Source organism: Globicephala melas, chromosome 14 (genome assembly GCF_963455315.2).
Source record: "Globicephala melas chromosome 14, mGloMel1.2, whole genome shotgun sequence".
NCBI lineage: Eukaryota > Metazoa > Chordata > Mammalia > Artiodactyla > Delphinidae > Globicephala > Globicephala melas.
This window is the reverse complement of record NC_083327.1, coordinates 39,412,357-39,425,504: the sequence shown is the minus strand read 5'-3', so window position 1 is coordinate 39,425,504 and position 13,148 is coordinate 39,412,357. Positions and strand designations below refer to the sequence as shown.

Here is a 13,148-nt window from a genome sequence, read left to right as displayed (position 1 = left end):
AATTAGAAGGAACACAAGACCAAATAGGCAGTCCAGTGGTTAAGACTCTGCCCTTCCAATGCTGGGGGCATGGGTTCAATCCTCGGTTAAGGAACTAAGATCCTACATGCTATGTGGCATAGCCCAAAAATAAAAAAATAAGAGAAGTAGAAGGTAGAAGAAGGAAATTTTTTTTAAACCAAAAAGAGATGAAGAAAGCTAAAAAGGATTTACAAGAAAGTGATAAATACTAAAGATAGAAAGAGAAGATCCAGCATACAGATGATAAGTATTCCTAAGGAATTAAACCAATGGAAGGGAACGGAACAAACACTAAGAATTATAATCAAAGAAAACTTTCCTGAAATAAAAAAGGATTTGATATTCTATATTTTGTTTTGGGTGGTGATTACACAACTATACCCAACTGTTAAAATGCATCAAAGTGAACATCTAAGACATATGCATTTTACTGCATGTTTATACCTCAAGTAAAAATATCTGCTTAAAAACTTGAAACTACTTACTGAAAGAACACACAGGTACCGGACAATACTGAACCAGAACAACCAACACCAGACATATTTTACTAACGTTATTAGATATTAAAGAAAAAGAAGAAAATTCTTTGGGCAGGTAGTGAGTCACAGCAAGTGATTTATAAGGGGAAGAAAAGTACATTATCATCATACTCTTATGCCAGAAGAAAATACAGTAATATATTTAGGATGCTCAAGGAAATGAAAAGTGAACTGGGGACTTTGTATCCAGTCACACTGAATTTGAATTATAAAGGGCACACAGAGTTATCAACATGTAAAACTTTAGGGAATAGTGTTGTCATGAGTCCTTCCTGAGGAATCAGTGACTGTAGCATGAGTTTCATTCAGCCAAATTACAAGAGGGACCCTGAAAGAAGAACTGGTGGTGAGCATTAATCGTATAGTTACTTATAAAGCTAAAATTTAATGAGGATTAAAAGGGTGAGAGTATGGTATACAATGACTATATGCTTAGTCTAACAATTTATTTTAAATGAAAGAAATGGGGAGAATATATGCAAAATTTTAAACTATTTTCAGTAAATTTTACTGGTGATGGTATTATTAATATTATTTTGAGATTGTTATATATATAATGTAGGAAAAAACAAGTAAGTAATTACGGGAATTTCTAATTTCATCATTTCCTGTGTCCTTGAGAACTGGAATCTTCAATGTGGAAGAAAGGAGATACAGATGAAATACGACAGAGGTTAATAAGTAAAATATTCCATAGTCCTGAATTTGAATTAGAAATATCACTTCAAACTCAAGAAGTATCATATCTGTATCTATATCTATATCTAATCTATACCTGTATCTATAGTTCTGCCCATGGAATTCATCTGCAAACAATGACCAGCCGAGTAATGACAGAGACTCCTGCAATTTAGATTGTTGTTTTGAAATGTCATTTCTTGATTAAAGAAACCAGGGCCTCTGGGACAAATGGCAGATTCCAGTTCTGAGACAGGCAATTTTGAAATGAGCCTGGAACCTCAGTCATGCTATCATGGCATCAGATAGCCAGGAGTGCTATTAAAGATTTACTGGGGTCATGGCAAAGGGCTCAGGAGCCAATTTGAAGAGTCTCTCACTGGCCAAAGATGAAATAATTTGAATAGTAATTACAGTTGATTGAAACCCAACAAATGTTTTAAATCCATGAGTTCATAATGATATTATAAAATAAAACCTACTTGCTCACCTCTGGGGGAATGATAGGAAATGAATTCATTATCTTGAAAACTGATAAATATAGGTAAAGAATCAAGCATTTATCTTGCCTTTCCTATAGGAACTATACCAAACTGTAGATAAGGGGAGACATCGTGTTATAAAAGTATTCCGATTAAGAATGAAAAGGAAAAACAAAATTAGAATGTCACCATTTCGCTGCCTCCAGGGAAATAATGGATGTAGGCATTGGCTGCATCAGCGTCTGCTAACTTCACAAACACAGAGACAATCAGACAGTATGAGCCTTCTGTTGAGAGGACACACTACCAAAGGGATAGAACAAGAGTCTGATGAAGCTGTTGGACCTAGCTTCCAATCTGCGAGAAATGCAATCAGTTCTGCTATAATGTGTTCTTAAAAATCTGTGCTATGTAAAATCATGAAATGAAAACCACAGGACTTATGGCAAAACTGAGGTAAAAAAACTTCCTCGGTGACACATTAATAAGTAAGTTAATAACCTAATAAAAACAGTAACACAATTTTATATATATTATGTGGTCGAGAAATACATCAGAACCATAATAAATAAGGCACTTTACCCTGAAAACTCCTTGACATCTGTGGAGGTGGCATGGGAAGAGCTGCAGCTTGTGAGTGATCTTGAGGTGGCGGAAGGAGCATTATCTGCAGCCAGAGGGAAGCTGTAACTCCAGATGTGGGTGGACGCAGCTCATACGTGGTGACGGATGTGGCTGGTCACATCTGAGGTGTGTGTGTTCCTGGGTAGCTAGCTCAGTTCAGCAGAGGCAGTTTCCTACATTTGCCTGGTGGTTCTCCTAGTAATATATTCTCCTAGAGGGAAGTGCATTAAAGCAGGGGTGAGATTCATCATGCTCAAGTCATTCCCTCCCTAATATATCAATCAAGGTGAAACAATCTGCATCTTCAACACAAGTTATTAGCACAGAACCCACAGGACAGGGAACAGAGAAACCTGTTGAACTGCACCGTGTGTGCAATCGGCAAACTCTGGCCTGGGAGAAATTCTAGAGGTGAAATAGCTTAGGTTCATTAACAGATAAAGTGTAAAAAAAGAAAGGGATAGAGGTAGAACCTGTGGAGGGAAGGCTGGCAAAGTTCTTTTTCTTGGTCTGAATGGTGGTTAAAAGGGTATTTGCCTTATAATAACTTTAACAATAATTCTAAATATAGTGTTCCATGGCTTTTTGTGTCTATATTTTAATACAATGAAAAGGTTTAAAAAATAATCAATGGCCAAAGGAAAAGGGAAAAGTAAAAGCTAGTTTTCCTTCTAAATTCATGTGGAGACAGCTTTATCAAATGAAATCATTCAAGTGACACCACTCATTTATTTATTCATAGAACTTTAAACTCTTAGTTAGGTGCTGATATGGTACTAGGACCTTAGAAAACAAAGATAATGTGACCAAGTTTCTACACTCCAGGATTTTAGTGTTTTTGTACAGACAGACATTTAAACAGATTAAAGTACAGGCGCGAACAGGCGGAACACAGGCTCTAGGAGCATGGGCTTCAGTAGCTGTGGCTCACGGGCTCCAGAGTCCAGGATCAGTAGTTATGGCCCACGGGCTTAGCTGCTCCGTGGCATGTGGGATCTTTCTGGACCAGGGCTCGAAATGGTGTCCCCTGAATTGGCAGGCGGATTCTTAACCACTGTGCCACCAGGGAAGTCCCTCCTTGTCTTTAAATGAAAGTAAACATTAATAAAAAGCAGAGCCTGATGCACTGTCAATATTCAATAATGCAACTAAGTTATGCAAAAGTATTTTTTAGTAGAAATAAGAACTGAAGATAATGTGGTCTGGGTAGCCATTTAAGGGCTATTCATTGTTTTTAATTGTGAGATTTATCTTATATAGAGAAACTGCATATGTACAATTTAAAAATAATTATAGGGACTTCCCTGGTGGTCCAGTGGCTAAGACTCCGCACCCCCAATGCAAGGGGCCTGGGTTCGATCCCTGGTCAGAGAACTAGATCCCACATGCTGCAACTAAGAGTTTGCATGCTGCAACTGAGACCAGGCGCAGCCAAGTAAATACATAAATAAAAATATTTTAAAAAATATATTTTAAAAAAACTTAAAAATTATAAAGCAACCCCCCACATTACCATCTTTGTCAAGAAAGAAAAACTGCCAGCATGCCAGAAGCACCCCATTTGTCCATCCTCAATAATAACTCCATCTCCCTATTAGAGGTAACCACTAACCTGACTTTTTCCTTGCTTTTCTTGTTAAACACTTGTGTATGGATCCCTAAATAACAGAGTTATTGACTATTTTTGGACTTTATATAAATGGACTCATATGGCAGGCATTCTTTGTGTCTTGTTTCTTTCGTTCATCACTGCCTATGAGATTCATCCATGTCGTTTATAGCTGGAATTCTCTCATTTTCACTACTGTTTAATATTATGAATATACCCAAATAATCTATCCATTCAAGTACTGATAAACACTTGGCTATTTATTCCTAACGTCATGTACACAATCAACATGTTTTAAAATAAATATTTCAGTGTCAAAGAGTGTTCTGCCTATGTTCTCATCTAGGAGTTTTATGGTTTCAGGTTTTACATTTAGGTCTTTAATCTATTTTGAGTTTATTTTTGTATATAGTGTGAGGGCATGTTCTAATCTCATTGTTTTACATGTAGCTGTCCAGTTTTCCCAGCTTATTGAAGAGACTGTCTCCTCTTCTCCTCTCCATTGTATATTCTTGACTCCTTTGTCATAGATTAATTGACCATGGGTGCATGGATTTATTTCTGGGCTCTTTATTCTGATCCATTGATCTATGTGTCCATCTTTGTGCCAGTGCCATGCTGTTTTGATTACGGTGGTTTTGTAGTATATTTTAAGTCTGGGAGGGTGGTACCTCCAGCTTTGTTCTTTTTTTTCCAAGGTTGCTTTGGCAATTTGGGGTATTTTGTGGTTCCATATGAATTTTAGGATTATTTGTTCTAGTTCTGTGAAAAATGTCATGGGTATTTTGATAAGGAGTGCATTAAATCTGTAGATTGCTTTGCATCTTTGTTTCTTAAGGCAAAAGAAATTAAAGCAAAAATAAACAAATAGCCTAATTAAACTTAAAAGCTTTTGCACAGCTAAGGAAGACATCTGCAAAATAAAGAGACAACCTACTGAATGGGATAAGATATTTGCAAATGATATGACTGATGGGGGTTAATATCTCCAAAACATGTAAACAGCTCATACAACTCCATATGAAAAAAAGAAAAGAAAAGAAAAGAAAACAACCCTATCAAATGGGTAGAAGACCGGAATAGACATTTTTCCAAAGAAGACATACAGATGGCCAAGAGGCGGGTGAAAAGATGCTCAACATCACTAATTATTAGAGAAATGCAAATTAAAACTACACTGAGGTATCACTTCACACCAGTCAGAATGGCCATCATCAAAAAGTCTACAAATATCAAATGTTGGAGAGGATGTGGAGAAAAAGAACCTTGTACACTACTGGTGGGAATGCAGTTGGTGTAGCCACTATGGAAAACAGTATGGAGGTTCCTCAAAAAACTAAAAATAGAACTAAAATATGATCCAGCAATTCCACTCCTGGTATACATCCAGAAAACACAAGAACACTAATTTGAAAAGATACATGCACCCCAATGTTCAAAGCAGCACTACTTACAGTAGCCAAGCTATGGAAGCACCCTAAGTGTCCAGCAACAGATAAATAGATAAAGAAGATGTGGTATATATATATATATATATATATATATACACACATACATATATATACACACACACACACACACATATATATATATATGCACACAATCGGATATTACTCGGCCATAAAGAAGAATGAAATACTGCCATTTGTAGCAATGTGAATGGACTGAGAGAATATTATGCTTAGTGAAATAAGTCAAAGAAAGATAAATACTGTATGTTATCACTTATATGTAGAATCTAAAAAATAATACAAATGAATATATAACAAAACAGAGACAGACTCACAGATATAGAAAACAAACTAGTGGTTACCAGAGGGGAGAGGGAAGGGGGGAAGGGCAAGGTAGAGATATGAGATTAAGAGATACATACCCCTATGTATAAAACAGAAGAACAACAAGGGTATCTTATATAGCACAGGAATTATAGCCATTATCTTGTAATAACTTTTAATGGAATATAATCTGTAAAAATACTGAATCACTACGCTGTACACCTGAAACTAATATAATACTGTAAGTTAACTATACTTCAATTAAAAATATAAAAAATAAAATATTTCATTAAAGCAGTTTAAGAATGCTAGGTAGCATACCCAATTTACTTTTATATAACAATAAGTAATTAGTGAATCGCTATTATTATTTAAATATGCTGGTAAAATTAGGGCAGTAGGTTTAAAAAATTGATGTTGCAGGATTCAAGTCCAATTTCTACTTGACATTATTGTCTTCAGAAAATTATATAGAAATGTCCCAAATTGTCTGCTTATTCCCTTACCAGAGAGAATAGAGGCAGTTTCCCCAAACTTGAGAAAGCAGTAGTTGCTTTTATTATAAACATCAGAATGAGTTTTATATTAAATAAATTCAGAAACTGATTTTCTTCAGCAGGTGAATTCTGATTTCTATTTCAAACAAAGTTAAACCCTTAATGCTTTAAAAGTTCTCCCATAATCACAGAATTTTTGGTAAAAATGTTATAACTCTATAAATTTTCTTTCCAGTCACTTTCAGAATTTAAGAAAAATTGATCATAGTATCTAAGAGCAATGACAAATACCATTTTGTTAAAACTCTGAATCTCTGCTTGGGCAGATTTCTATGCCATGTGATTTTCTATGAAATTAATGGGCTATTCTCTATTCCACTGAAATGAATATGGAGTATCAATGTAATTATAAAGATATATTTGCACAAAAATACTTTATTTTCATTTCATAAGATTTCAGAGGTCTTTATTCAGTGTGCAGTTTAACAAGCTAAAAGTAACCACCATAGATATGGCTTAATTGCTTTGTTGTCTTAGCTTTGAAACTCAAAATAAGAATAGTCAGCAATTGCAGTTTAAGAAAATCTTGACAGTTAATATTCATATCTCTCAGTTATTCCCAGAATTTGATAAAGTTATTGAATGAAAACTTTTACTGAATTTCTCTTCTATTACTTCCTTCTGTGTTTTTGAGTTTGGAGGCAAATCTTATTTCATGCTGGAAATGGTTCTTCCTGAAAATGGTGGCCCAATAATCACCATATAATTTTTTTACTTATTAATCTTACACTAAAAAAATCACTTTCCACAAAATCTTGGTCAACCCATATAAGGTTTGAAATTAAAATTTGTTTAAAGACTACTAAAAATAAGCATAAATTAACTTATTTTCATCATCAATATTTAAGGCCACACATGTGCCAAGTAATGTGCTAGGGGGCCCTGGGGGTAAAGCGATGATGAGACAAAACCCCTGCCTTCACAATCATGAAACAGCCTGTAAACAATTACATAAAGTGTTTTAAAGACTATAATAGAGGTCTGCAGAAGATGCTGTGAGGGGAAGGGTCTGTCTGTGAAAGGTTTCTCCAAGGAGTCATTTTTTTGTTTGTTTGTTTGCAAGGAGTCATTTTTAATATCACATTGATAGTTTGAATAAAATATTACTGCCAAAACAATACAAGAATGTTTGCTGACTTTTATTCCTAAAAAAAGGTATGTGCTTCCTTTTATTTTATTAATTTCAAGTTCTTCTTTTTACATTTTCTTAGCACACTTGTTTTTAGCTATATTAATGATAAACTAAAGGTAAATGCTCAAATAGGTCTAAGATTTTCCAGCTTCTCTTTTTTAACAGCCCACTTGAGTGAAAGTAATATGAAACAAATAGAATATTTACAATTTGGAATATACTGCTAAATATGATTGAGAACCCTTGTTACCAAGCATTGTTTGTGCTTTATGTATTAGTATCAATCAAGAAAATAGAAATATTTTAGTGACCTATTGCATATTGTCTTTTCTAGATGAAAACTTCTCAATCCCTCATAATAAAAGGGGAGTTCTTGGAATGGTCAACAAAGGCCATCACAGCAATGGGTCACAATTCTACATCACACTACAAGCAACTCCCTATCTAGATAGAAAATATGTGGCTTTTGGGTATGTGCATTGTAAGTTCGTCTATATAATATTCATATATGTAAAAATGTGGTTCAAAAAGATGCGGGTAAGTATTGTACATAGTCTACGGGTAACTAAAAATAGAATTTAAAAGCCAAAGTAATACAAATACTGTAGACAAACATGTTCAGAAATAAGTATTTCATAAGAAGCTTGCTATCTATAATAAGCATGGAAACCATTTAGGCACAGCCAGTATAATGTCCTGTCCATCCATCCATCCATCCATCATCCATCCTTCTATGGATCTTCAGCCTCAAGGATATTGTCAATTCTTTTAACTACGAATAACACCATAGCTCTTAATAATGTAGATATATTTAGATGCAGAAGTGAGGTGAAGCCATTTATGTAATTGTCCATGAACACTGTGAAGAGAGAGATAAAATCATCCAAGCTACAAGTAACTTTATTTTTACTGAGCAATTTAAAATATGGAAATATCTCAGGTAATAATTACTAGAATATTATTAGCAAGATGCTTACAGGCATGTGGACCTAATATGGATGGTGACTATACTTTTCATCACTCCCGTGTTTCATATCTGTTTGATTACTGAAATGAATATAAATTGAAGCTTACTTTGTCTTTCCTGAAATGATGTATAAGGTGTCAGAACTTTTCTGAATATTAGATTATTCCAGCTACTCCACAGGGATAATTACTGACTCTTCATCCTCAGAAAAAATTCCAGGCCAATGTTAATTTTAAGCACAATTTAAAAAAAAATTTAAGCACAATTATTCCTTCAGTGTAATGCAGGTGATATTTCCAGGTTGAAAAAAGCAGAAAGTATATTTTCATCCAAAGGAGATTTCTTTAAAGAGATGATTTTAACAGCTACATAAGCTAAAATAATGCATTTTCCTCCATTTTCCCTGGTCTTAATAAACTATATTCTGATTTTGAAAATGCATTCTTCAATTATTTTTTAAATCCAAATAATTCTTACAATTTCTTAGATCTTTTAAATATCTTCCCGTCATCTTGCTGGTAGTACCTTGCCCTCAACCATATGCTTAGGTGATCCTTTATATCCTTCCAAAAGGTACCTTTCTCAAATGCAAACATGACTACTATTAAAAAATTTAGTGACTCCTTCACCACTTCCACCCCCAGATGCATAGAGCCTAGAGTTCAGAGCGGCATTCCAGGTCCTCCATCCTCTGGCCCCACATCTTTTTTCAGCCTTCACTGCTGCTGGCCTTCTGACCCATTCATTCAACCAGCATTCTATTAGGCACCTAACAAGTGCTAGTCCCGGTGCTCAGTCCTGGGGCAAGAGTGATGTGGCACAACTTCCGCCCTTCGGGGAGCCTATATAGTGTGTTGGAAAACCCAACAACTGTGACAGTGAGACATGAACATGCAAGCCCTGTAAAGAGTGCACTGGGAATACAGGAGAGAGGGCAAGGCAATAAGTACCCTCCAACTCCTTAGTAAAAGCCAGTGCAGATCCTACAGGATGGTAGTGGAGAGGAGGAGTGCTTGGTCTCCTTTTGGCGATTGCCTTTTTCCCTGTGATTCATCTTTAGGGGAATCTCTTGCACTAATTCGTTATCACCAACACACTGGCCTCAGGGAGACGCTGCACTGCTTTTATTGCTCTAGCCTAAGTATAATCTCAATTTTTTTCCCTTAAGCCTCCAAGTAACAGCTGAGTCTGGGCTGAAATATTTAAACAAGACCTGACAGAACGCTAGGGGAGAAGCAGAAAAGTAATACCATAATAGGCAACTAGATAATCTGACAAAATATAACTAACTCCTTCAAAATATAACTACCCTCCTTCCCTGCTGTAGAACTGCCTCTAGTGGAAGATGCTTTCTCTTCCCTATCATCACAGAGCACCCGCAGGTTTATCTGAGCTTCCAGAAGCCCAGACATGGTTACCAAGGTCCAGAGAGATACAGAAATTTCCTTTCCTATTTGAGACAGACCCTCCTTCCAAGCCCTAGTTTCTGGTACATGAACTTGCCTTGTCTTCAGATGGATGACACTGGGAATGCCCTTTAGGGGAGATTGCATCAACCCACAGTCTTGTTGATGGCCCTGCCCTGTGGTTTCACAGGGAAAGAATATCAAAATACAAGCCTGTAAGATCTCCATTCACACATACATAGGTCAAAGGGGTATACGTTGGGGATAGTGCTGGGGAGGAATTAATTTCATTATAAGGGACCCCTAAAGTGGGGAGGAGTCACGGGAAGCTTCATGAGAAGGTGAAATGGGTACTGAAAGTCATGTAGAAGTTAGCCAGATAGAGAAGGCTGGAAAGCAAAGTGAGTAAAATAAATTTTAGAAAGAGTGAAGAACCTCTGTAGAGAGGCCCTAAGGAGTATCCTATCTACCAGTCATCTAGTTTGGCTAGAGCTTAGAGCCCAGGGGGAAATGGAGAGAGCAGAGGCTGGAGAAGATGAGACAGCCAAGTCCTGGCTCTCAAAGGGCTGTGGGTGCCATGCTGCTGAGCACAGGCCCCCACCTGAAGGGGCTGGGAAGCCATGGAGAATTTTAAATTGGGAGCAACATGACCAGGTTCTTGTTCTGAAAGAAATCTCTTTTTAGCAGAAGTGAGGAATTAATTGGCAAAGGATGAAAATGAAGGTAGAAAGGCCAGTTAAGAAGCGATGGTAACCACCTAGAGGGGTGGGATAGGGAGGGTGGGAGGGAGACACAAGAGGGAGGAGATATGGGGATATATGTATATGTATAGCTGATTCACTTTGTTATACAGCAGCAACTAACACACCATTGTAAAGCAATTATACTCCAATAAAGATGTTTAAAAAAAAAAAAAAAGAAGCGATGGTAATAGTAGGCCATAAATGAAGTCCTAGCCTAAGGCACTGGCAGTACAGATGAGCAGGGGATAAATGGAAAAATTCAACAGATATTTGGAAATTAGATTCAAAAAGACTTTATGACTATTTAGATGTTGGTGGTGAGGTTATGGGAAAGGTATAGAGCAATGGTATCTAATAGAACTTTCCGCAGTGATGGAAATGTACTATGATCTGTGCTGCCCAATATAACAGCCGCTAGCCACATAAGCCACTTAGCACTTGATATGTGGCCAGTGCAACTGAGGAACTACATTTAATTAATTTAATTTAATTTAGATAGCCACCTGTGGCTATTGGCTACCATATTGGGCAGTGAAGATCTGGAGGAACTCCTAGGATTTTGGAACTGAGTGGATGGCTGGTGCCATTCACTGCAGTAGAGAATACAAGAAGGAGGATATGGGAGAGAAGATCATGAATTCAAGATGGACAAGTTATGTTTCAAGTGAAGATACCTGTATGACAGGCAGATGGCAGCTCCTGAATACCAGGAGTAGGTATTCAAGCTGGGCAAGGGCTAGAGATGTAGATTTGGAAGCTTTGAACAGGGCAGCTGAGCTGCAGTCAGACCAGAGTACCATCCCTCCCAGAACAGCCTCTGGGCCTTTGCTTGTCTTGTTACGTTCTGCCTTCCTTCAGTCTGCCAAACTCCTGTTCAAGGCTTAGGTCAGAAATACCCCCCCTAACTACCAAAATCAAACTGCCTCTTTGTCCTCTTGGCACACTGTGAACAACTTGGAATAGGAACTGAGTCTCACTTACTTTGTGCCCTAACACCTGTCACAGTGGAAAGGTGCACACAGTAGGTGCTCATTCAGTATTTGTGAAACCAATATGGAGAATAGGCTTCACAGCCTCTTGGGGTTTTTTTGTTTTTTGTTTTTTTTGCGGTACACGGGCCTCTCACTGTTGTGGCCTCTCCCGTTGTGGAGCACAGGCTCCGGACGCTCAGGCTCAGCGGCCATGGCTCACACGCCCAGCCGCTCCACGCACGTGGGATCTTCCTGGACTGGGGCACGAACCCGTGTCCCCTGCATCGGCAGGCGGACTCTCAACCACTGCACCACCAGGGAAGCCCTTCACAGCCTCTTTGGACAGAGGTGAATCTGTCCATTTATTCCCTGCTCTTCATCCTCAGAATGTATATTGTGTCCTGCTCTGTGTCATGTTTTCTAATTGGGATGGCAAAAATAGAGCCCCCCAGAAAAGAAATGACTAGAGATGGTCAGTGTCAGCACTGACACTGTCCCCATAAAGGATCATGAAATGGAAATTGCACCTTCCCCTTAACCACTGCTTCAACCCAAATACTGGCAGAGGGCACAGTCCTATGTATAGAGCTATCTCTCTGGCCTCTGCTGCCTTTTTTTAGTTGAGAGAACCATCAGAAGTCTAGTTCCACTCAGGGAGTTCTGGCTTGTGGCCAGCGAACATGTACAGAGACCCAAACTAGCATGGCTCTGGGCTGTCTTTTATTCATGTATTCAGTGGATGGCAATGAGGTGCCCACTCTGTGCTAGGTACTGAGCACTAAGCAAAAGCATTTAAATTGGGAGCAACATGACCAGGTTCTTGTTCTGAAAAAAATCTCTTTTTAGCAGAAGTGAGGAATTAATTGGCTGGAAGTCCTAGTCTAAGGCACTGGCAGTACAGATGAGCAAGGGATAAATGGAAAAATTCAACAGATATTTGGAAATTAGATTCAAAAAGACTTTATGACTATTTAGATGTTGGTGGTGAGGTTATGGGAAAGGTCTCTGCCCTCAGGGGAGAATCAGAAATTAATCCAAGAAGCATAGAAATAAATGTCAAATTTATCACTGATCACTCCTATAAGGGAGAGGGGGAACTTGACATAAGCGGGGCGGGGAGGGGGGCGGTGTCTGGGAAACATTCCCCAAGGTAGTGATGGCTAAGATCTGAAGGAAGGCCAGGAGGTGACCAGGCCAGGGGACAGAGGGAGGCAAGAGCAAAGGAGACAGCTGTGGCAGGAAGGGCACATGGGGCGGTGGCTGAAGTGCTGAGAGCCAGTCTGGCTGGAACCGACAGAGCAAGGGAGCATGCTGCAAGGCACCCTCAAGGGGAGTGGGGAGGCCGGCCATGCGAGAGGCCTTTGGTCTTTATCATAAGGATGATGGGAAATTATTGAAGTGTTTTAAGTGGGGGAGGTGAGACCACATTAGCATTTTGAAAAGATCGCTCTGATGGCAGTGAGGATAACAGACTGGAAGGGTCCCGGAGCAGGTGTGGAGGAGCATGGCAAAGTGGACATATCTAGAGCTATTTAAGATATTTATGACTGATGTTAATTTAATTTGTAGGAAACAGCCTTAGCTAAGCTAGATAGGACTCAATTTAGGAATGGAAGCTAAATGTGAAAATTTATCACTGACTGA

At 38.2% G+C, this 13,148-nt stretch overlaps 2 protein-coding genes across 5 annotated transcripts in view; one reads left to right on the top strand and one right to left on the bottom strand.

Annotated features, from left to right (window-relative positions):
* SMPD2 (sphingomyelin phosphodiesterase 2) overlaps positions 1-13,148 on the bottom strand; it is a 53,482-nt gene that overhangs the window by 24,257 nt on the left and 16,077 nt on the right. For both annotated transcript variants that reach the window (XM_060283499.2, XM_070043445.1), the window contains one exon: positions 2,303-2,555. The gene's annotated coding sequence lies outside the window, so the exon portion shown is untranslated. The remainder of the gene's footprint in view (positions 1-2,302; positions 2,556-13,148) is intronic.
* Positions 1-13,148, top strand: part of PPIL6 (peptidylprolyl isomerase like 6) — a 34,973-nt gene that overhangs the window by 21,415 nt on the left and 410 nt on the right. For all 3 annotated transcript variants that reach the window (XM_060283503.2, XM_060283502.2, XM_030882867.3), the window contains one exon: positions 7,752-7,887. In XM_060283503.2, the coding sequence (XP_060139486.1) occupies positions 7,752-7,887 (136 nt within the window). The remainder of the gene's footprint in view (positions 1-7,751; positions 7,888-13,148) is intronic.